The 26,289-nt window shown below is 34.8% G+C and overlaps 1 protein-coding gene across 3 annotated transcripts in view; it reads left to right on the plus strand.

Annotated features, from left to right (window-relative positions):
• The window catches only part of LOC111045493 (putative FERM domain-containing protein FRMD8P1), a 27,982-nt gene continuing 1,693 nt past the window's right edge, over positions 1-26,289 (plus strand). Inside the window, exons 1-12 of one of the 3 annotated variants that reach the window (XM_022330931.2) lie at positions 1-87; positions 1,833-1,996; positions 2,986-3,128; positions 5,712-5,885; positions 7,068-7,233; positions 10,212-10,373; positions 12,577-12,765; positions 16,326-16,455; positions 17,701-17,859; positions 19,040-19,157; positions 21,796-21,888; positions 25,366-25,428. In XM_022330931.2, the coding sequence (XP_022186623.1) occupies positions 1,869-1,996; positions 2,986-3,128; positions 5,712-5,885; positions 7,068-7,233; positions 10,212-10,373; positions 12,577-12,765; positions 16,326-16,455; positions 17,701-17,859; positions 19,040-19,157; positions 21,796-21,888; positions 25,366-25,427 (1,524 nt within the window). In that variant the 5' untranslated portion in view covers positions 1-87; positions 1,833-1,868 and the 3' untranslated portion in view covers position 25,428. Of the gene's footprint in view, positions 356-1,832; positions 1,997-2,985; positions 3,129-5,711; positions 5,886-7,067; positions 7,234-10,211; positions 10,374-12,576; positions 12,766-16,325; positions 16,456-17,700; positions 17,860-19,039; positions 19,158-21,795; positions 21,889-25,365; positions 25,429-26,289 lie in introns of all 3 variants that reach the window. The other 2 variants (XM_039430031.1, XM_022330938.2) reach the window with 2 other exon arrangements.

Raw genomic sequence — 26,289 nt, forward strand, 5'->3', positions numbered from 1 at the left:
CTAATTTCCAGGATCAGGATTCATTGATTTGACGTTTGACTTGACATTGACAATAATTTTGTTTTTGTTTTGCCTGAAGAAAAGCACGTAAGTAACATATTCAAACTGATCAATAAGCCCTAAATCTTAAAAATGTTACGCAAAAGCTATTGTGTCTATAACTTAAGTCTAATATTCTGACTCTTAAGACAATTTTTTATTAGTTTCAAACCTTAAAATCATATACCAAAGGGGTTATGTTTACCATTCTATAGTTCTACCTACTACTTACTATTTACCATTCTTTTCAAATAATATTTCTAAGTTAAAGCTATTATAGATCTGGGAATAAAATTTGGCTTTTTACTATATTTGAGTGAGTATAGCCTACTTAGATTCATGTTTCATTCTAATTAGGATACCTAACTACCTATCAAAAGTTGACACCATTTATACGTTCAGTGTGTTGTAAGTCATACGTCTTTTGAGGGCACTTCAGGTACTATTTCATAACACAATAGATAAGTTAGCCTGAGTGTTCTTGATTTATTGTTCTAATATTGATAACGTATCTCAGTCTCAATTCAAGTTAGAATTGCCCACAATAATAATTGTATTATTTATGTTGGTTCTTTTGGGTTTTCATGAGTCTTTGAAGTTATATGAATTATCATGAGCATTTCAACTTCCTGAAAATCTTTGGCTTTCAACAGCAATTTTAACCAGGTGATTGTCATGCCACTTTCCAATTTCTTGTGTCAATATTCAAGTCGGACTGTGAATGGGGTTGTTGTTGTTTGTTCGAATTTTGCCGGACGATTTGCATGAGTCGGGTAATGTGGAACATTTACTATCAGATTTCTTGTGCAACCAAGTTAGATCGGTAGAGTCGTAACTTATAGTTTAGTTCAACATCCCAACTTATGTTCTAAATTGACTCTGACTAGGCGGCTGACGTTGCGAGGTTGGATAAGCTTGAACTGTTTAAGCGGGCCATTCACTATCCGACTACGTTGGCCAACAGCTTTGGATCTTTCACCACTTACGCTCCGGCTAGTTAGTCAAATATCCCCACTCACGTTGCAAATCGAACGTAACTAGGCTGCTGAACTTGCGTGGTTGGCCAAATCAGTTGAACAGTTCATCAGACTTTCGACAACAATCGCCCCGCCTACAACAACCTCATTCACGTTCCTACCTCGAATTGAAGGACCTCAACAACCCACATTCATGTCCGACGTCGAATCCAATTTTGAATATGGAACCTCAAGTTAGACAAAAAATTGGATAGTGAATTACCCGCTTAAACTGAGGTCCCGACTCGTCCAACTTGCCAATGTCAGCCTCCCAGTCAGAGTCGAGTTAAAACGTGAGTGGGAATGTTGGACTGACTAGTGGACAACCGATCGGAGCGTAAGTGGTGAAAGATACTACTTTTAGTCTTACTACCGGTTCAACGTAGTTGAAGAAGAAATCGGACCTAAGCCCCGCTTTATAGGTAGATGTTTTAACTCGCCCTTGACCTTCTTTTTTCAAGTCATTTATATCTTGGTAGCGTTATGGTACTCCGCGACCAATATACTGAAGTGTCTCCTCAAGGTACGTTTTTGTTTACGTGGCGCTGACGACCAATAAAGAATACCATTGATTCTAATGGGCGTGTTCATACATTTGCAGGCTGCAAGCACTTCCATTAAACCAGAGGTATCCTTCCACGGTCGTTACCGCGGTATTTCAACCTGGCGTTAAGATCTGTTTTTTTAACAGTTTGCCAAGAAGGAACTCAGGTTCTCATAAGAGAACCTTGAGAAAAACATATGGATAAAAGTTTGAACTTTTGTGTTTGTTGGCAGGTATTATCGATTAAAATTGCATAAAATGTAATCAAAATGTCATCTCTCGACTCTCAGTCCAGAGATAGTGGTCTGGACAGTGATACCAGTCATAATTATGTGACAGTTATACAGAACGAGTACTCAAGGAACCGTGGGTTTCCTCAACCACCAGATCCGTACAGGTTGGTGAAAAATATCCAATTTTTTTTATTTTTATTTATTCATAGACAATAGATACAATGCAGGTAAAAACAGCAGGCATTCGCCCAAAACTGCTTTAAACCTTAATCTGGAATACACGGTCTAGAGGTTATGTAATTAATAACTTAATTCACACACTATTTTGAGTCCAAAAAATGTATGTATTACAATAATTTTGGATTTATCAGAATAATTAATTTCAAAATACAAATCCAAACCAAAATCTTCCTTCACAATCACAAAAAATATTAAAAATTTCACTTAAATCCACAAATTATACGCATGTTAAAATTCTAAACATGTTAAAATTATTATTAGAATTAAAATTTTGTGAATCAGTAAATTGATAATTCTAATCATTTTAGATCAACGTAAGTTACATAAAATTGCCTCCGAAAAGATGATTTTCCATTCAATCGACTTTTTATGTGATGTTTTAAATTTCATATCCAAGATTATATAGCTTTTATCCTAAAAACATAATCTATAGTCATAAAAAAATTGTGTGAATATGTTATTGTTAAGTTATGTTTATACCATAAAAGATTAAACAATAATATCATTAATTGAACTATTTGCAATCATGTTCTATACAACAATGTTGGTTTGAATTTACCCACTGAACTGAATGACATCTGAAGGTTATTCAGATTTAGGGCCAAGCCATACGAGACGTTTTTACAGTCGGCACGACAGGCTTTGAGAGATAAGGAGCAATTTCGGAGGCTCTAAATATCCAAAACTTGCCTCTAATGTATTTAAAAATTTGAGTAAACTTTGCTATTTGTAAAATCTATGGAATAACATCCAATCTAGTTCACAGAATTCATTCACCACACTCAGACTTGTTGTCTTTGTGTTTATATTCATAATGTCTCTGCTGCTGTATTTTTTTCTTGTGTGAATAAAGATTATTTGAATTTTATTGAATCTATTATTGAGAAATTTGAGTGAACATTTTTTGTTGCAGCGACTATTCATCCCCAAGAAATGGCGAAGTTCAAAGCGGCGGTGAAGAGAATGGCTCTTCAGAAGGCTACAAAACATTGTCAGAGTCAACAAATTCGCAGTGGGAGAGAACAGAGGATTCTCAATCTGATCAGACTCCTCACAGTAAGTGCAGGGTGATCACTCAATCAATCAATCAAATCACTTTTACTTGACATCATCATAAATGACACTTTACATTATATAAAATGTTAAAATTGACACATCTTTCAATGCATGCTCATTTGTGTCAAAGTAGTGACAGAAAGTTGGTAGCAGCTGACAGCTAACTTATAGCTGTTAGACTGCGCTCAAATTATATACGAATACGGAATGACATAAGACTGGTATCACATTATTAGAACACCAGGCTGGAACACCAATGTGACACCTGTGGTGTCTGAACTGAAATATTACTCAACTGATTCATGAAACTATTGTTTGAAAAAAATCATTTCATTCAAATATCAAGTACATTGAGTTTATTCATGTATTAAGTATCATATAGTCTGTAATTTCCGTATGTTTTATACTCGTTAAATTGTTGTTTATATATTCAATGAAAACCTAAGAATATGATATAATATTACGAAATCATTTTGAAAAAAATTACAAACATGTATCGACTTCTATGGTGTCATCTTCAGTCTTGATGATGATGAGTATGTATCACTATTATCTCGGCTGATACAGTCAGAAATTCACATATTCATTTTTTGATAAATCATTTATTTACAGTACGGTAATTAATTCGAAATGACCAACAGGCTTTTACCCAAAACTGTTTCTAACCTGGATTAATAAAATTGAATTTGAATTTAATCAGTCTAGAGGTTATACTCATAATGTTGTACCGGTTGATCAAAATGTCTCTCCGCAGTAGCTGCCTGGTGGCACAGCCTATTGTGTTCTGTTTAGAAACCCGTTTGACAAATGATTGAATGATTGAATTGAATTGAATGACTGCCTTTATTTTTCCTAGAGAGCGAAGTTAGGGCGCAGTCGGCTCTCTCTCACACTTAACTCTCTATTATACAAGATAACAGCACAAGTTATATAATTGAGTGTTTTTTTGTATATATTTCACTCCGGAGGGACTTTTTGATCACCCGGTATATGTTCAAACCTTAGGTTTCCTTTCCATGACATTTTCCCAGTCATTTTCATTTACATATTTCCATATACATTTATCGAGTCCAAGCAGATTCAAAGTGTAATATGTTCTTTTAGAAAGTTAAGTGCCAGAACCGAGGCTCTGATTTGAAATGTACTATGAATTTGAAAAGGATCCGTTTTGGGCATGAGCCTGTTGGGTGTTCTCAAACAAGTACAGTGTGAATAGGATTATGATTTCATTGGATGAACGTTTGTGAAAGTAATTGGGTGGAGCAACAATGCAAATAGGAACAAAATATGGAAAGAGCCGTAGAAAAGACGTTGTGACTTGTCTGTCACTGCTCACACTCAACGCTTGCACTTGTTAGTGGCGATCAGTGTGAGCAGCGACATATAAGTCACAACGTGTTTCTATAGCTTTTGCCAGATCTTGTTTCTATCTGCACGTGTGGCCAAGCGTGCTCCACCCAATTACTTGCGCAAACGTGCATCCAATGTGATCAACGCTTAAACAAGTATAGTAATTGTGCATGATTGATTGATTGTTTAGGCCGGGTTTCACTAAACGTGTCGTTAGAGGAAGCGTAAACTCCAATTAGCCCTTAACTCGGATTAGCCCTTTAGTCCTAGAATCGGATTTCACCACACGCCGTTAGAGCTAATGAGCCGTTATAGAGTTAAGTGGCCAAATTTTGTCAGTTAACATCTGTAATCTGTCGTTAAGAAAAAAATGGCGGCGTTCTGTTTACTGTCATGTTGAAAGTAGTTTGTGAGGATGCTTATAATTATTTATTCGTGGTTTTTACGATTATTTTTTATTACATTAATTTGTTGTTTCAATATGGAAATGCCAAATAATGCTAGAAGAAGAGCATACGAATTGGCATTTGAGAGTGATAGTGATGATGATTATGTTGTTCGCCGACCTAGATGGATAAGAGAAAGGGTTGATAATTTTGACAAAATCGACAATAAGATTGACAAGATGCGTTCTTTCAATGTTCCTGAATGTTGGGTCCCTTCTTCTCTCGATAGCTTTAGGCAACGCAACATTGAAAGAATGGCTAGAAGATATCCTGTGAAATTTGAAATATTACTTAGTTACAAAAAAAAACAATCTATAGAACAATTATTAAAACACTACAGCCTAAATTAAATTTAATAAATCATAAAACTAAAAAACAAACTGCACTATAATTATTATTAATTACTAAAGTTTGTAGGCTAATCTTCACTTAATTTGGTGAACAAAACTTGTGGTTTCGGAATCTAGTTGTATTTTCTAGGTTAGGTTTTACATGTTTACAACGTAAAACAAGTGTCATGGCGGCTAACTGCCATACTGGTCCACTCTAATCTGTCGTTTCGTAACGTGTCATTAGTTTACGTTGGTGAAATCAAATTTCTTAATCTTTCGTTAATGTCATCAGTTAAGTGGAAATTTCGTGAATTTGGTGAAACTCACCCTTAGTTTGTTAAGATTTGACGCAATGTTCAATGATCAAAGTCTAAGGTTTAAACAAGTATGTGTATAGTAATTGTGCATGATTGATTGATCGATTTATTTGTTAAGATGTTATACAATGTTGTCAGGTATAAAGGTGTGTGTCTACCTGATGTCGGACGTGGCATTCCATATGGAGCTGGAGGATGGAGCCAACACTACTGTGCCCGAAATGGTGCAGGCCATTGTCAATGACCCTGAGCTCGGACTCCCCAAATCGGCCGCCAACATTTTCACCATGTGGATGTGCTCTGGACTTCTAGGTATATTCTTTCATTCTTTATTCCTTACAAGTACATCATTAAAATAATGATAGGAAGAGGTAAAATAAGGTAACCTTATCAATTGTTCAACTGTTAGATATGAGTTTATATATGAACTATCAATGAACTAGCAGGTAACCCGTGCTCCGCAAGGGTTCATTTTAAAACTTGACAAACTGAAAACTTGACCGAGTGGAATCTTGAAGAGTTTGAAATAGACCTAGAACCATCCTCGCTTAATTAAGAATCTATATGCAAAATTTCAAGTTAATTAGTCCAGTAGTTTAGACGTGATGATACCAGGCGCACACCAACGTAAAAGTTTTGTTGCGGTGCGAATTCAATTCGCAGAACTTGCCGTGCGGAAATTTAATACCATTGCGGTATGTGCTGGCGCAAACCAATGCGTTGCGAAATATTCCCTTGCGAATGATTCGCAGCTTTTGCTACATGCAGCATTTGCAGTGCTTTTTCGTGTTGCGAATTTTGTGGCGAGTTCTGGAACTACACTAGTTTCGTCTGCCTTGTAAACAAAATAAGTCAACTCGAATATTCCCGCGCTCCACATTGCGATTATTTCGCTTCCCAGTGTGCGTGCCCCAATATTTCGCAACGAAAACTTCGTTTGGAAATCGCAGTTTGAATTCTTGAAAATTCAAAATGAGCCAGTTCTTTCCTTTATTATAGAATAGATAAGTTCTTAACTTGGTGCTAACCTGATAAAGTGACAGAACTCAAATATTGTTTAGAAACCTTCCTCGACTTAATGCCAACTTGACAAAATTGGACTGGTTATTAATTTAGTAGCCACTTTTGACCATCTGTTTCGAAGAGGTAGTCTCTCTAGACTATAGTTCTATATTAACATATGGTATGTATTTATGTCCCATTAATGAAATTTGAACATTAATTCTGAAAAATCTAGAAGGAAAATTGAAATTTGGACTTCGAGGTGCACGAGATTGATATTTTTAGAATCTATGTGCAAAATTTGGAGATCTAAATCATTCCCGTTTTTCCGGTATGCAATCCACAAATTGACATGTTTTGTTGCGAGCAAACACAACCCTACTCTCTTTTATTAGATTATATATGAACCATTATATTATATAAATTATTATTAAATCATAATTTTGATCATATTTTAATATGATTAAACATAAACTTTATGTTTAATGGTAGAACTGCAACTGAAGCCAGGACACCGTCCGCTAGCGGTGCGCGCGAAATGGCCAGCCCTGTTGGCCAAGTATGCGCACGCAACCGACTCTCGTCAGCGTAGGGACGAGCCTGTGCTCTCATTTCAGCGCAACGTATTTTTGCCACGTGCCACCGACCAGCGAATCAAGTGAGTAGCACTTCAAACTGATAATCAAGTGAATAGATAGATAATCATGTGAATAAGGTTAATGATCACATTGGATACGTGTATGTGCAAATGCACGTCAGATAATGCATGAGCTGAAAAACAGAGTCTGGAAAGAGCCATTGAAATTGAAATTCAAATCCTTTATTAGGAATTTCATATTCTTACATGACATTTACAGTATGTAAAGAATTTCTGCTTCGTCAATATACAAATTAGAATCAATAATCAATTACAGTCAATGAATGAATTAATCATAATTAAAAGTAAAAATTTTAGAACTAAAACTAAAGCACACACTGGATGCCTTGAATAAGTTAATTATCAACTTAGGTAGGGCTACTTGTTGAAACACGTTGTGAGCCGAAGAACAGAATCTGGAAACAGCCATTGAAATACTTTGTGACTTGTTTAACGTTGTGTAAATAAAGAATTTGATTGATTGACTTGTCTGTAGCTGCTCACATTGAACGCAACCAGCAAGTGCACGCATTTAGGGTGAGTGTTTCTATTGCCCTTTTGCAGATTTTGTTTCTCATCTGTCGTGCCTCCTGGTTTTGAGCTTCCCCGGCGCATCTGGGTGGCACTTGACAGAATCCGATCCAAGCATGGGAGATGCAATGCATACTTTTTCAAATGGGGACTTGCAGACTCCTCACTATGTGACTGTGGGGCGATGGAGCAGATAGAAGTGTGAAATTTTATGCTAAATGCTAAATAATATATGCACATATAAGCATGTGATCATACCGCGTTCTCAGGCCAATTAAGTTTTAGTTCTCCTTCCAGTGCAACGTCTTTTTGCTGCACGCCACCGACTAATCAAGTGAGTTCCACATCAAACTGATGATAATCGAAGGGTAACCGCCCACTGAAACCGAATTCAACCGATCCGTTCGGCCGTTGGATCGGACGAATCTGCCGGCCGTTAATTCGACCGAATATGGTCGTCATTGGAACCGTTTATGTCAGTCTAGTTCAGTAGTTGGCTGAACTATTGAATATTGAATAACAACTATTGAATTTACTACTATCATAGCCACCAAAATTTTTCATAAACAATGATTATATTGAGATTCTAAAAATTGAATAGACAAATAAATTAGTTATTCATTACAATAATCCTACCTTTAGATCCTATTTGTTCAGTTATCTTTGTCCGCAGATTCCTTTAAACATCATGACGATGATATATTTTGTCTCGCATATATCCCACAATGGAACATGCTCTTGAACCAAACTTATCAACTTTTCATTGTCCATAGTTACAACTTTATAAAACAGAACAACTTCAAAAAACAAAAACAAACAACACTGTGGAACTATTTTTAGGTTAGGTACACTAGTTGTTGTCTCAGCTCGACTAGCTAGTTCGGCCGGATAGAGCCGGAAAATCCCATTCAATTCAGATCGAAATATTGATCGGCCGTATGTACGTGTTGCAATGGACGAGCATTTATTCCTTTCTTTGTTGGGGGATCGTTTGGACGAGTTCGGTAGTTTTCGGCCGATGCTAGTTCGGCCGAAATCGGTTCCAGTGGACGGCCCACCTAAACAGATAATCAAGTGAGTTTCTGTCGAACGGTCATCAGCATTGCTTGAATCGAGAGCAGTGGAATTTTTATAATTATCGTTAACATAGCAATTGAATGTTTTCAAACTGGAGGGATGTCGAATTTTTGCTTAAAACAAATAAAAACAGTATTAAACAAACAATTGGGAATTGAGACCAGATTATCCCAAGCCAAAAGACAGAAGATGCATAGGGATGCCCGAATGCCGAGGAAATGATGGATACTGGAATACACCTAGCTCTAGAAGTCAAGAAAGCCTAATATACCTCTAATAATGGCCCTTATGAATAAAGTTGAGCATTTGCTTATACTTCTAAAATAAGGAGCATTTGTTTCATTTTTTATGAATAAACGTGAGCAAAACCTTTTGCTCCTGCTCATCAAAAAAATAGTTTGAGCATTTGCTCAAAAGTAAAAGCTTTTGCTCAAAATTGTATGAATAAACTAGAGTTTTTACTCAACTTTCGAAGCAAATTCTTCAAAAAAGGTGAGTCTAGTCTAAAGCAGCTTATCACCTTTTGCTCATAGTAAAATGGCTCAACTAATTTGTATGAGGAAGAGGAAACTATACCAGATACGATCACAACCAATAGTTGAGAACTATAGAACTATTTTTAGATTCAACCATGATATAATTATATCACCATTATCCATACAAAAGAATAAATACAAAAGATAGCTTACCTGTTATAAAGATAGCCATCACAAAATAGGAAATAGGCATTTAAGAAGATGAGAGTGTAGACGATTATAAGAAGGCTATTGATATTATAAGAATATGCTGAAGATTATTATAGGGATGACATTTTTCACGCTATTATTTCAAAATTATAAACTCAACTAACCTAAAACTCTATTCATAAATTAATAGAAAACAGAGCAGACGACGCAAACACAAGCGTTGCACCTTACTTGCAGATTTAGCGCTTCCGTGAGCTATAAAAACAAATTAAGGCTACAAAAGCGAATCAGCTGATGAAAAATCTTTAAAATACGTGAGCATTTGATCCAGAGTTTAGGAGCATAAGGTAAGAGTATAAGGTAAAGCTTATTCATATAAAAATGAGCAAATGCTTTTGCTTCTACCTTTTGCTCATGAGCAAAACCTTATGCTCCATGCTCTTGCTCATAAGCATTTGCTCTGGTTTTATTCATATGGGCCTATACCTCTTCAGGAGAATATCACTTCCATTCATTTTTTTCTGTTCTAAATAATTTATTATTATCATTTTATGGATCTATTAGTATCTTTCCATTCTGTCTTCTTTCAATAATTATTAAAAAAAACATTATCCAACATTAAAAAATACTCCCATCAAATTTCGTTTTTTAGCTCAGTCTGTTTTCTTATAAAATCACAGTTCCGTAAACAACTCTTCCTTACAGGGACGCAAAAGTTGTTGAGCTGCTTTACCATGAAGCCAGGTACAACATCCTTGAAGGTCGTTATCCGTGTGAAGTCAACAACTACATAATGCTGGGTGCCATTCAAGCAAGGTTGGAGCTTGGACCATACAATCCACAGCACCATACCATACATTTCTTCAGGTAAATTAACACTATAGTGAGGTCCACGTTATAATGACAGTATTTGATCAACTTTGGTTTTGCTATCCTAGTCTATCATTTGACAAAGCCGGTGGTACTATCATTTTCTAGGTCCACAACGATGCCAATTATTTTTTTGACAGTGTAGAAATATAATTAATTAATGCAGAGAATAGGCATCGCTATTCTTTTATCTTTATCCACTGCCATTATAACGTGGACCTGACTATAGACCTACTATTAATTGAAATCGAATGTATGGATGACATATTTCTTCAGTTAAATAAACACCTCTGTATTAATTGAAATAGAATTTGTGTTCCCAATTTCATATTAATTGAAATAAAATTTTCCATGGCTTTCAGAAAGTCCAGTGGATACAGTATCATATATTCGAATTATATTTATAATAATACCAGTTTCGAATAATACCAGAATTTTAACATTTGAAAGCAAAATCCTAAATCATAGCCTACCTTTCTACCTTTGAAACATAGTTAAACATGACCTTTCCGAATATGCCATGAGATTCGACGAACTGAACGGCTCAACTTCCCGCTTGTTTCAGTTTTTCACGAAATGGTCAAAATAGACACGTGATGAACTGAGATCGTGATGAACTAGAATTTAACTAAACGTTAATGTGAGATCATATTTCAATAATCTAAAAATAAAAGGATATTTTTAAATACTAAATTACACACGGTAATAAATTCATAATAATGTCACTTCCAAAAAATATAGTCAGAATCAATCAATGACATCATTGAAGGGTGAAGGGTTACCACTATGCGTAAGTGTGATAATGGTGAAAGCCATCTTTAATGATTTTTTCTTAAATCTTGAAAAAAATATTAAAGTTTTTGTACCAATTAAAATCAAATAAATGATCTTGAATTTTTCGGAAAATAAAGAATAATAAAGATAGGTATAATGATATGCAGTTTTATATGTCAGCAGTTATATTTTTCTTATTTAATTTGAGATTCATATAGAACTATTCGGTAGGCTCGCTTTGCTCGCCGTATCTGTATAGCCGGGGGGCACCGCCCCTTGGACCCCTGGCTGAACCATCCATCTCAATGTTGCCTCTTTTACTTGTTTCATTTGAGCTTGCTTCCCTCCATCAAATAGCCAACAGTCCATCTGATACCAGTCAACAAGTTCCGAATCAACTCATTTTGGACGGCAAAATAAAATGATCACTCCTGATTTGATGACTGAAACGGAAACTACCGACTGTGAACACAGCCTGCTGAAGACTCTAACCCCTGTCCTAAATTTTGAAAATATCGCTGCAATTACAGGGCAGTTCCAAAACTTTTATTACTTTTATTATTCAAAGTATTGACGATATTAACAATCATGTTACGATCGAGAAACGACATTACTAGAGAATTCAAAGTCACCTGTTTCGTTGAAAGTAAATTTGTAAAGCTGCCTACTAAGGCTTCACATGTTCAATACAACTGTCAGACGATCTATCCTATTATTAAGCGAGCAATTCCTGTATATATTTATATATATTATGGTTATTTATTGGTTATTTATATGGTTATTCATGTCCAACGAATCTCGAAAACGGCTCTAACGATTTTCACGGAATTTGGAACATAGTAGGTTTATGATATAAAAAATCGATTGCACTAGGTCTCATCCCTGAGAAAACTCGCTGAAGGACATTAAAAGGATAATTCATCCTTGGAAAAACATCTGAGACTTTCGTCGTCTGTGGGATAGTGAAAAAGTTAGTGAGCGAGTGCATCTGTGTAAAATCAAAATAACTCATCCCTGAAATTCATAAACTGACGTATAGCCAGCTGTAAAATATAAACACGAACTAAAAGATAAAGAAAACTTTTCTTTACACTTTTAAGTGTATGGGACATAACCTACTTTTTGAACTATTTATACTGTATAAATCAAAATTCGGGGAAGAAACAGTTTTGGGCTGTGCATATTAGTCCTTCCCCAATAATTTTAAAGAATTGTGTTTTGTTTATCAATAAATAAATAACGAGCGAAGCTCGGTGCCCCGATATTTAAGTGTTATTTGTTCAGCGGTTTTTCGCCTGCATACCTATGTCGTAACCTCAGCCACTAACTTCAGGTTTTCGAGTGTACAAACGTATCGGACATATGAAAAGTTACGATTGTATGAAGAAGCTCTTTCTTATGAATGATAATTGTCTATTGTTGGCAGGGAGCAGCAGAGCAACTTTCTTCCGGTGCACATGCGTCGTGGCGTTTGGACGTCATGGCTGCACCTGAGCGGAAAGACGTCGCCCGAAGTGAAGCTGCTTGAGAATTTCAAGCTCATCCCAGCCAACACAACCGAGCGAAAGCTGCAGCGCAAGTACCTCGAGTTTTGCTGGTCGCTGCCCTATTATGGGTTCGTTCAAATATCTATTCATTATTCACTTTACTAATTTTTACACTTTACATTGTAAATTGTACATTTTTACACTTTATTCATTCTTCACTTTACTAATTTTTACACTTTACTCAATTTCTACACTTTACTCAACAAATACTAGTTTTTGCACTTTACTCAATTTCTACACTTTACTCAACAAATTCATTGGAACAAATACAAATAAGCTATTATATTCTATTCATTTTTTACTTTAAACAATTATTTCAATTTTATTTGAAAAACGTACAATTCATCGTGCAGAATAAATCATGAGCAACAAATACTTAACTTTGGGAGAACTATCTCTAAGCATTAGTCAATAGCCTGTAAACTTGAATAATAGCAACCAAACTTTCTTCACCCGAGCCATGCACATATTCATAACTTTTTGTGTAGCTGAGAAGTTGATATTGTGGTATATTAAATAAAAAGACTAGGAAATTGTCAAAAACCACAGATTTATTGATAGTTATAAAGAACGGTTTCGGTTGTTACACCATTGTCAATCTCTGATAAACTCTTATCACTTGTGGGTTAAGTGGAATAGGGGTCTATTATTGCCTAAACTTCGCCCACATCATCATGTTATTAAGTGCAAATAAAAGACATCTATCTATCTATTCATCACTGTTATAACTTATAACTGCTTATCAGAGGTTGTATCTGAGGTTTTTGATAATTTCCTAGTCTTTTTATTTAACCATTAAGCCTAGTTTTCACTAGTAGAGTTAGTGGCCGAGTAACTGTCATACTTAACTCTACCGAGCTAACTCTACTCTACTTACTTGGTCGAGTAACTGTTTTCACTGCAATTGAGAATAGTGGGTAAAGTGTGTTGTCTAGTGAAAAGAACTAACCTTGAAATTTCAATATTTTTAATAAATTAACACTTGAAAACTTATTAACACTTTTTAATAAATAACAATACTTCTTAAACTTGATAGCCTACGGCTCGACTCTACTCTACTAGCTCGAGACTGTTTTCATTAGCATAGTAGTGGTAGAGTAGAGTGAGAAGCGTCGGTGGGGGAAGGCAAGTGGTAGAGTACTATCCATCGGTGCTATCCCACTCTACTCTACTAAATACTAGTACTCTATCATGAACGGTTTCATTGGAAGAGTTCACAAGATAGTTAGTACTTGCCCAGGGAACTCTACCACTAACTCTACTATAGTGAGGTCCACGTTATAATGACAGTATTTGATTAACTTTGGTGTTGCTATCCTTGTCTATCATCCAACAGTACAGGTAGTACGATCAATTTCTAGCTCCACAACAATGACGATTATGTTGAGGACAATGTAAAAATATGATGAATAAGGACAGAGAATCGGCAACGCTATTTTCCCATCTTTATCCACTGCCATTATAACGTGGACCTCACTATAATGTAAAGCAGGTTTTATCCTTGTCACAAGCATTTTCACTCGTATGATAATTTTTTGTCTTTTATATATTCGAAGGCATTATATTTTTAGTTCTAAGAATATTACTCCAAATTTGTGATGTGCATTTAAACATATTTTATAAGGCAATAAATTTGATTTGATTTGAGGCAAAAAGGAAACCAAACTATAATCCTCGTCCAGAGACGCAATGGCTTTGCTTAGTTTCTTGTACTTGGAAGTGAGTGGATCAGTAGTCTGAAGAGCCTCCAATGAATAATTATGAATCGACTTCATACTGAGATCCTTTTCAAACATTCAGCAACCCTATAATAATAACATGAATGTTCCCATTCAACGTATGCTGACAGTATGAAGTTGAACTCACTGTAGAGATTCAACCAAAGACTTTAAAGAGATCTTGCATCTTTAAGGTCTTTGGATTCAACATATGCATCTATTAGGAAAGATCCGATTGAAAGTTGCAAAGGAATAGCTTGAGTTCAGCTGGTTGCTGCTCTATTATGGGGTTGTTCAAATAGCTTTTCTTGCTAAATTATAAATATTGATATATATCACGGAGTGATCCGTGGTCTAGTGGATAGACTGCTTGCGTAGCAACCTAGAGATCCCGGGTTTAAACCCACTCAGAGCCAAAAGTTTTTGAATAGGTCACTCCCGTGTTATCGGATGGGCACGTTAAACCGTCGGTCCCGGCTGAAGTATGACAGTCGGAAGGCCCATTGACGGCTCAAATGATATATTCAGGCGAGGTGGAACATCCTTCAGGAACTCCCCACCAATAAAAGCCATACGAATATTATTATTATAAACATTGATAGAAGAAAACTTGTTTTTGCTTTATTACAGTGAGATTCACTCAGCATTACTTATAAATATTATTCAATTCATTAATGCGCCCAATCCTAAGATAATGAAAGGTCCAATCTCAATATTGGATATTGGTTCAATGTCGATACTTCGATATTGAATTTTTAATGTTGAAATGTGAAAAAGTGATGCTTACATCAGCTTCAAACTTGTAGGCCTATGTAAGTAATGGAAGAGATATACCGTATTCATCCATGTGTACAATGATTGACCGAGCGAAGTGAGGTCCAAAATTCAAATCGACGGTTTTGCATTTCTCTCTATGTTTATGTTTTCATGTTTATATGTTCCGCATTTACGGCGAAACGCGGTAATAGATTTTCATGAAATTTGACAGGTATGTTCCTTTTTAAATTGCGCGTCGACGTATATACAAGGTTATTGTGTTTATTGAAATGGAAATTTCAATAAATTTTATGGAAATTTCGCATTTCAAGTATAATATAAATCAAAAAAGGAAAAGGAGCCTCTTTCATACGCCAATATTAGAGTAAGAATCAGACTATAGAATTATTCATCATAAATCAGCTGTCTAGTGGACTATAATGCTACCCGTTCAAAAACATCGAACATCTTATGGACTATAATACTACCCGTTCAAAAACATCGAACATCTTATGGACTATAATACTACCCGTTCAGAAACATCGAACATCTTATGGACTATAATACTACCCGTTCAAAAACATCGAACATGTATCTTTCCATCAACGTTAGTAGACAGTTGTCTACTAACTTTGTCTTTCCATAAGCTGAGGCCATGATTCTAGTTATTGATAAAAACATTTTTTTTTCTTTTTTAATCTGATTAAAATTGCAACAAATATTATTGAAAAGAAATTGATTTCTAAAATCATGAAAAGTGAGAAATGACGTTTGTAGGAAATCAGCATTATGGTAGTTTATTTTGTTAATTTCAACACACCGATTTTTTGCCAACACGACAACACAGAATGTTCTCTGATGGGTTGATTGGATTGGCGTATCGACGACAGCCAGACCTGATAACAGCGCTCACACTCACATTCCGGGACGACACGTTACGGTACGATAGGACAGAAAGCTCTATGTTTATTTTGGATTATTTCTAGACATTTTAAATTGATAAATTATTTATTAATTTTTGAGAAAACAACAACAGGTCAATGTAACTTACTGAGAGTGAGGTCCTACTGTTCACAGAACTACTAGTAATACTACACTCGACTCACGAGCGTTTCCACACTTAACTGTTCATTTAATAATACTTAATTTTGCAGTTGTGCTTTCTTCCAAGGACAAGTGGAGCAACCAGTGAGAGGACTGACCTCTCTCATCACTCACCAGGATGTGCCTGTGCTTGTCGGCATAAACACACAAGGAGTCTACATCATAGACAACGTACAGTGTGTGAGTTATTCAGTTCAAACCTGAATCTTGAGTTTAGTCATCAGTTCGTATAATAGTCTTAGAAGGACTTTCAAATATTTTCCCAAAAATTATTTATTGAGAAAGTATATATATATTCTATGAACACGTATATATTCGTGGCTACTTAAATTCTAATATGTAAAATAAAATATTATCTTATAATAAAAATATAGTTGAATATGTCTGTTCCCTTAAAAATTTAGGAGATTGGGTAAAAAATGTTAAATATGATCTTTATCTAGCGAGAATTCTCGAGGAAAGTGTTATTGACAGGGAAACATATCGGAAATGATGTGTTGAAAATTTGGAGGTTGTAGAAGCTTGTAAAAGGAACCGGACTAGATGAACTGAAGATAGAAAGAAGGCATTCTCAGAAAGAATGACGGCATACTGGGAGGAGGAAAACGGAGAGTACCCAGAAATGTGGTTCATAGACGTACTTAGCTAGACGCGAATAATAATAATAAAAATATCTTGAAAGGGTACTAAGGTGTTATTTTACACCTTATATATATATATATATATATATATATATATATATATATATATATATATATAAGGTTGTTATTTAATATATTTTAGAGATCAATCAATGATGATATATATATATATATATATATATATATAATATATATATATATATATATTATATAGATTCGAACAAGGAAAATAAGAAAGTTCAATGTTATCATCATTGATTGATCTCTAAAATATATTAAATAACAACCTTTAATGACAGCATACCAAACAATCCAATTATTCAGCTTCTTTGTTTCGTCAAATATTTCATGGAACAATGACATAGGTAGGTTAATTACATAATGTGCTCTTGCTTTGAATAGAATGTACACTGTAAACCATGAGAATTGATGATTCAAAGCATTTTTGCACCGTATATTGCAGAATCCAAATCTAGATTCATTGGCCGTCTTCTAGATCTGATTCTATATCCATTGGCCGTTTTCACTCTTACGATTGTCGGCGATACTCAGATTTGTCATCTGATTAGCTAATTCTCAGTAACAGCTGATTCTTAGTCAATTGTAGGACAATTGTGACTGTCGGCCGACAATCGGTAGGTGTGAAAATGGACAATCTCTGATAATTTGCGCAATTTTAGTAGGAAATTTTACCAACTGTTTAGTTTTGCGGGCCGTGAATGGAAATACACGTTCATATTTTTCTCTTTGATTGCACCTGAACTTGGTTATGATTGTGTTTCAGTGCTTGTTGCTTGGCCTGAAGTATGAAGACATGTCGTGGGATTTTGCCAAACCCTCACAAGAGGACAACCCCGATTGCCTGCCGTGCTTGTTTCTGCAATTCCGAGTACTCGAAAACGGCACTCGCGTTTTCAAAATACTGCAGGTGTTTTCAAAACAGGTAAAGTTATCAGTTTCTTTTAATATTATCCTCTAATTTCGCACTAAGCAGAGTCTAAATCATCCTATTTCTGTGGTGAAATTCACATAAATAAAAAATACAAGTAAATCCAGTATCTGGCCCTAAAGGAACTTTAGTGAGGCTCATGTGTTATAAAGTCAGCACCTGATTAACATTGGTTCGCTATCCTTGTCTGACTACAGTCAAAGCAGATACCAATTCTTTGTAATAAAAATTTTAAATAGGCCTATCAAAATAATTGAAAGTTTGAACATTGTTGTACCCAAAACTGCAGATAACAGACTAACTACACCTTTTCTTATTTGAGAAAGTATCAAGTTAATTTGAGAATGTATCAATTGTATTTGAGAATAGTCACTTGTAATTGAGAGAATGTCAGATGTAGATGAGAATAGTCAATTGTATTTGGAAAGTCATCACATGTAATTGAGAGTAGTGAATTGTATTTAAGAAATCGTCAAATGTAAATGAGAAGATATCAATTGAAAATGAGAACATTTTCCAATTGACATGTCGTGACTCTTCTGTAGCCTACAGTACAGGTTTGATTTGAGCAGCAAAGGAAACTGTACTACGTACACAGTATTCCAATTACTACCACAGGCAAATAAATATTTTTAATGGTGAAAGTATTTCCGCTGTACTCTTCACGAATGATGGATGAGTATAATTTCTATGTAGCTATGTGTTGGCAACGCGACTTTTCTCCAAACATTTTGTGAAATATTGCACTTGATGAAGATCAAATTTTCTATCAAACCTGTACTGTAGGCTACAGAAGAGTCACGACATGTCAATTGAAAAATGTCTCATTCTCAATTGATATCTTCTCATTTACATTTGACGATTTCTCAAATACAATTCACTATTCTCAATTACACGTGATGACTTCCCAAATACAATTGACTATTCTCATGTACATCTGACATTCTCTCAATAACAAGTGACTATTCTCAAATACAATTGATACTTTCTCAAATAAAATTGGAAAAGGTGTAGTATTCTTGTAATTATTTATAATTTTACATTTATACGTTGTTAATCATTTGAAAAAAAGATACTTCAGAATGAATAAATGTCGAAACTAGTAAACAAGTAAACATTCAAGTAGCCCTATTAAAATACTTCATCAGACTAATAACTGATGTGTGAATTTCAGGCAGTGATGATGGATGCACTGATCAGTGGATTTGTGGAGGATGTGAAGCGTAAGGCGAGTGCTGCATTGAACTCTGATGAAACAGACCGACCTTCAGAGGCGGCCACCGACAGTGATGGTAACAATACGTTCAAAATAATATACAAAATTGATATTTGTAAAATATTAATCGTAAAATTTGAAAATGTTTCACAGAAATTAATAATTTTTATATACTGCTAAATGTTTCTGGGCCGGTTGCACAAAAGCCGGTTAATTTTTAACCGTGATTAATTTCACGAGAACCAATCAGAGAAGGAATTTTTGAAAAGACGGCTAGAAACACGGCTAAAAACACGGCTTTTGTGTAACCGGCACTATGTGTTGTAGTGAAGGCGATACAACACTTTTAATTAACCGAGCGAAGTGAGGTCTAAGATTCAAGTCGACGGTTTGGCATTTCTCTTAATGTTTAAATGTTGCGCATTTACGGCGAAACGCGGTGATAGATTTTCATGAAATTTGACAGGTATGTTCCTTTTTAAATTGCCCGTCGACGTATATACAAAGTTTTTGGAAATTTTGCATTTCAAGGATAATATAAAAGGAAAAAGGAGCCTCCTTCATACGCCAATATCAGAGTGAAAATCAGACTATAGAACTAGTAGTTCTGTGAACAGTACATCTCACGCAGTATTCTCATCCACAAGTACATGATTGAAACTATAGACCTTATGGGAATACAGCAATAGACTGGCTTCTCCACACATCTGTGTAATCACTTGTCAGCTGATTTATGATAAATAATTCTATATTCTGATTTTTACTCCAATATTGGCTTATGAAGGAGGCTCCTTTTTCCTTTTATATTATCCTTGAAATGCCAAACCGTCAATTGAAAAATGTATCTTTCCATCAACGTTAGTAGACAGTTCACTATAATACTACCCGTTCAAAAACATGGAACATCTTGAAAATGTATCTTTCCATCAACTTTGTAGACAGTTGCAGCCAGACCTGATAACAGCGCTCACACTCATATTCCGGGACGACACGTCACGGTACGATAGGACAGAAAGCTCTATGTTTATTTAGGATTTTTTCGAGACATTTTAAGTTGATAAATTATTTGTTAATTTTTGAGAAAACATTACAACAGGTCAATGTAACTTACTGAGCGCGAGGTCTACTGTTTACAGAACTACTAGTTATAGTAGAATTCAAAGTCACAGAGCATGAAAAAGCTGATGATATCTAACTAGTGGGAGAGAAATTACTTTTAACATGGCTCTTTCTCGAAGACGGAGAGGTCCGATGCTCTATCCTCCACTAATCACTCCCACTACCTAGCAGCATTCTCCTTCTTTTGTGTCTGTGTGAGAGAGCTTTGAAACGCGACGCACCAACACTCCCCATCCACCTATTGCTGGCAATGTTCCAAGTCATATACTGGTCAGCTGGTATAATATTGTTTTCATCACAAGAGCATGAAGCAAAATGACACGGCGCAACCAATTGTGCGCAGGATGTCTGTCTGTGTCTACGCTACAAACTGTGGAGGGAGAAATGAGTTTCTCCTCTTCATGTTAAAAGTAATATATCTCAGACTTTAGTAGTTCTGTGAACAGTAGACCTCGCACTCAGTAAGTTACATTGACATGTTGTTATGTTTTCTCAAAAATTAATAAATAATTTATCAATTTAAAATGTCTAGGAAAAATCCTAAATAAATATAGAGCTTTCTGTCCTATCGTACCGTGACGTGTCGTCCCGGAATGTGAGTGTGAGTGCTGTTATCAGGTCTGGCTGCAACTGTCTACAACGTTGATGGAAAGATACAATTTTCAAGATGTTCGATGTTTTTGAACGGGTAGTATTATAGTCCACTAGACAGCTGATTTATGATGAATAATTCTATAGTCTGATTTTTACGGTAATATTGGCGTATGAAGGAGGCTCCTTTTTCCTTTTATATTATCCTTGAAATGCAAAATTTCCAAAAACCTTGTATAACGTCGACGCGCAATTTAAAAAGGAACATACCTGTCAAATTTCATGAAAATCTATTACCGCGTTTCGATGTAAATGCGCAACATATAAACATTTAAACATTAAGAAAAATGCCAAATCGTCGACTTGAATCTTAGACCTCACTTCGCTCGGTCAATAATATTACCCGTTCAAAAACATCTAACATCTTGAAAATGTATCTTTCCATCAACGTTAGTAGACAGTTCACTATAATACTACCCGTTCAAAAACATCGAACATCTTGAAAATGTATCTTTCTATCAACGTTGTAGACAGTTGCAGCCAGACCTGATAACAGCGCTCATACTCACATTCCGGGACGACACGTCACGGTACGCTAGGACAGAAAGCTCTATGTTTATTTAGGATTTTTTCGAGACATTTTAAATTGATAAATTATTTGTTAATTTTTGAGAAAACAACAACAGGTCAATGTAACTTACTGAGCGCGAGGTCTACTGTTCACAGAACTACTAGTTATAGTAGAGTCCAAAGACACAGAGCATAAAAAAGCTTACGATAGCTAATTATTAAGCCGCGTTTACACCAAAGTTATTAACAAAATGTTAATAACTCAATCCTTTTAGATTCTATTAGATTGAAAGGAACTTGACAAACACATATGATTATCATGTGTATGATGAGTTATATTCAATTTAATAGAATTCATAAGGATTAAGTTATTAACATTTTGTTAATAACTTTGGTGTAAAAGCAGCTTTACTTGATTTTATTTATGCTTACAGATACCCAGATGCCATTAACCAAGCAAGACCTACCACAAGCTAGCCTTGGTAACAAACTGAGCAAGCTGACACTAGCCACATTCGATGAGGAAGGTGAGCATCATTTTATCATCAATTGTTGCTACAATTTGTGGTTTGAATTTTTGTTTTTGTGCACTGCATAATGAATGTATTAGTGTGTGTATGCATGCTAGGTTTTCAACTATTGTTTTATAGAGAAGCTTTGATTAATCACCTATCTCACGTACCGAAATTGCTTTAATCGTTCACAAAAAATGATCATTCGGCTTACAAAATTACTATTGAATTATTGTAATTCACTGTTGAGTAATACCCACACTTTGTTGAAAAGTTAATCTATTCACTTCATCAATACACATTGTTATAACATTACGATTATTCTTACTTCACAGAATTCCAGTTATTTACTTATATTATACAGGGTCCGGCATATAAACCTGACGATTTTTGAGCGATAATAACTAAAGTGTGTTTCGTGCAATTAAAGCAAGTAATATATCAAATTAAAGATCAAATTTTGCAATTTACAGTGAATTACATAGATTACTCACAAAGTTTCTTTAAATGATTTCCGTTACTTTTCACTCATTAAACCAATTCTAAAATTTGCCATTGCTCGCTAAATCATCACTCTTGTGGAATTGCTTCAAATTCTCGTTGAATGACTTCCTTTAGTTATGTGGATTATTGGCTGCCCAATAACGATAATTTTATTTATTCTTTGCGATGTGCCCAATCATTTGCATTAAGTTGTTGCACTAACATTATCTTATACGGATGGAATTTCATGTCGGAATGAAGAATTCTTCGTATATTTTGATCAGAAATGGCTAGCGCAACAGCATGTTTGGCTGCTGAACGTCGTGGAGACCATGTAACAGCTACTCTAACCGTGTTAATGTTTTCAGGCGTTCTCACAGTCCTGTTGGTTTAGTTTTCAAAGTAGACGACGTGTTCTTAAAATTCTTTACCCACAACAAGATTGTATTCCTACTGGGAAAAGGCGCGTGTCGATTTAAATTATTGAAATGCCTGCGAAATGAATGCTGTGTTAAAATAACTTAATCATTATTTTTGAAATAAGCTTCAATCTCAAACGCTCGATGTTCACTTGACCACGACATACTGGCTACTGAAATGGCATGAATAGACCTGTCGATGTACAACATTCCTGCCTTTTTAATGACAGTGATGCCAATATAACAATTACTACAAAATCGTCAGATTAATATGCCGGTCCTTGTACATTCATTCATACACAACCATTCTTAATTTATTTCAAACAAGCAGATAACCCGTGTTCCTCAAGGGTCCAATAAAAAATTTGACAAAATGAAAGCTTGATCTATTGAAATCTTGGAGAGTTTAAAATAGGCCTTTAACCATCCTCGGTAGATTAAGAATCTATATATGCGAAATTCCAAGTTAATCAGTCCAGTAGTTCAGACTACAGTAACTATATTATCCAATATAGTAATATAATGGGTAATATAGTTACTGTAGTTCAGACATGATGATGCGTCATTCGTGAATTTCCTATCCCTTACGTGAATATGCCAATTCTTCCCTTTATTATATTATAGATAATAGGGAAAGGAACAACAGGCTTATAGCACAAAACTGTTCCTTTCCAAAATTTTGATGGAAATAGTCAATAATAGGTCGTTTATTACTCATGTTTTACTGTCAATACACTTATCCCATCAATATTGTTGTAAAGATGATGGTTCAGTAACGAAAACGTCAGGTTGGCTGTCCTGTTGGCTAGTAAAAAACAGAAAAAACTGAATGCATGTGCAGTACTTCATTTCCCCTCAAGCCGCTGCAGTTTCAACCTTTTTCTTGTTACTGAACATTCTATACCTCACTATTATATTTTCTACAAAGTATGTTTCTATACACTTTCTCCGTATTCAACCTTTGCTAGGCAGTAATTTATTTATTTATTATTTATTTATTTATTCATTTACAATGGAGACAACGGGTTTCCCCAAACATGTCTCCTTTACAAGAAAATGCAAAATCTTAAAATATAATATATAGAAAACTTATAAAAAATCATAAAAAGAAATAAGGTACAAATGGTAATATTTATCCTATTACATATGGTAATAGACAAAATATACAAAATGATAATATGGAAAAATACAATAATTTAAAAAAAAAATAATATGAAAAGATGAGATGAATACAAAGCATCGAAATACTACTCTTAGAAGGTCCAAAAATGGAAAATATAAAATTCTAATAACACAAGTATTAAAAGAATGAAATAACCAAAAATATAACTTATTAATGAGTTCCAAGTCCCAAAACATATGCACACCCACACATACATGAAAAAATGATCGATGTAGACCAGATCACAATATCAATGCTCAGACCAGACCATTGTATAGAGCTTTTCGGAATCTAGCGCGATAGAACCAGAAGAGATCTAGGTGCCCGGACAAACTATTGTCTCTTCATTACTTTAAGTATTCTGCTTATGTAATTTTGATTGAGAGAACTCCAATTATGTGACTGCTGCCACTATTTTTTACAAATTATTTCAGTTACAGTGTCATAAAACTTTCTTCGTATTTACTCCTTGCTATGCAATAATCTTTCACAATAATTTTCCATGAGAGAATTTCATTCAAAGGCCTATTGACATCCTTAGCACACACTGACATACTATTTTATTATTGTTGCTATACCGAATTTAAAGCACAGGACGATAGCTCTTATGTAAAGTTTCATTCAAAGCATCTTGAATTTTCAGTCTTTATTTTATGCATGGTATAAATACACCGTGATTCAAAAAGAATACCACAACTTTGAAAATTGATAACTCTGCAAAGAATAAACGGACAGTAAAGCACTATCTGTCATCGATTTGAGGAAGCTCTGACGTTTTTTTAGTTCCTTATTTAGTCCCATTGGAACTCATCTGTCCGTGCCTATTTGAATGAAACTATCCGAGGCAATGGATCGGCTGCTAAGCAGCTCGAAACAGAGCACTTCATCACTGGCCTCCAAGAAGCCCTGACCTCACCCCCTGAGATTTTTTTCTATGGGGGTACGTTAAAGATAAGGTGTATCGACCGCCTCTACCAGCTAACATTGAGGAACTCAAACAAGAAATAACAGCAGCTATACAAACTGTTACGCCTGATATGCTACTGAGGGTGTGCAACGAGTTCGAGTATCGTATTGATATCACTCGAGTGTCTGGAGGGGGTCACATTGAACATTAAATGTTCAAATTTTGTGAACTTGTTTTCTAGTGGGGGAAAACTTAATTTAATACTCTTCATTTTGATTCATAACCCTAGTTTCTATTGTTTCCTTGATTAAATACAGATTTTCAAAGTTGTGGTATTATTTTTGAAACACTCTGTATATAAATAATTGATAATAGCGTGCTCAAATGCCTGCTGGACATGATCATAGCTTGATTGAGTAATAGAAGGCTGCATCATTTTGTTTGTTTCACCTGTTTGGTTATTCTAATTTGTTTAAATTTTGCACATAGTGATTTAGTGTGCTATATTTTATCATTTTCAGAAATTGACTTGACTTCATTAAACTTCAATTCATTGCGACCTAACATTTACACTCGTGATTGAAGTAAGTAAATTATTCAAACTTTTTTATTGACTTTGACATTATTCTTCGAATAGTTTAATAGATGCTTTTGGAACGATTTATATGTTTTGTAGCTCCTTTTTTCAGTTATTTAGTTCCATTTTCGCACAAAATTTGACGGATCTTTTGTGTTACTGGGCACGATTTAAAAAACTTTTAGAATTTGGAATGGTTGCTGCATTATTTTGTGGAAAGTTTGAGCTTTGTTTATGCATTTACATGATTATTATTCAATATTTTATTTGCAAAGCAAATCTTTAAAATGTTATTGAACAGAATGCAAATGTGGTAAAAGTTGATAGTTTAAGTCCTCTCCTCCACTTGACCCACAATGTTTAATAGCGATGAAAAGGACAATTAATTTAGTGAAATGCAATAGTTGCGCAACTAGTGCGCAAAGTGACAGATTGCTGCACCGAAAGAAACGTTTACGCACGAGCCGTAGGCGAGGGCGGAATGGTTTCTTGAGTGCAACAGAGGAACTTTGAATACGAGAACGTATTTCACATAAAATTTTTCCTACAGTTACCATTGAATACCGTATGAAATGTGGTTGATTATGGGTAAAATGATGGCTGAAATCCATCAAATGTTTGTCTGTGTAATTTTGTTATTAATAACAACTTTAATTTATTTTAAACTTGATAATCCAATTGAAAATTAATAATCGATAATTTATTCAAATTAAAAATTAAATTGATCCAATTAATTTGAAAATTTGAATAATTTTGAGTAATCTTAATTTCTAGATAATTTTTCAACCAATCAATTTATGAATGAAAAAAATATTATTTGAAATAATGAATAATTAATGATATTAAAATGTATAATTTAATGATTTCT

This window comes from Nilaparvata lugens, chromosome 1 (assembly GCF_014356525.2).
Source record: "Nilaparvata lugens isolate BPH chromosome 1, ASM1435652v1, whole genome shotgun sequence".
Taxonomy (NCBI): Eukaryota; Metazoa; Arthropoda; class Insecta; order Hemiptera; family Delphacidae; genus Nilaparvata; species Nilaparvata lugens.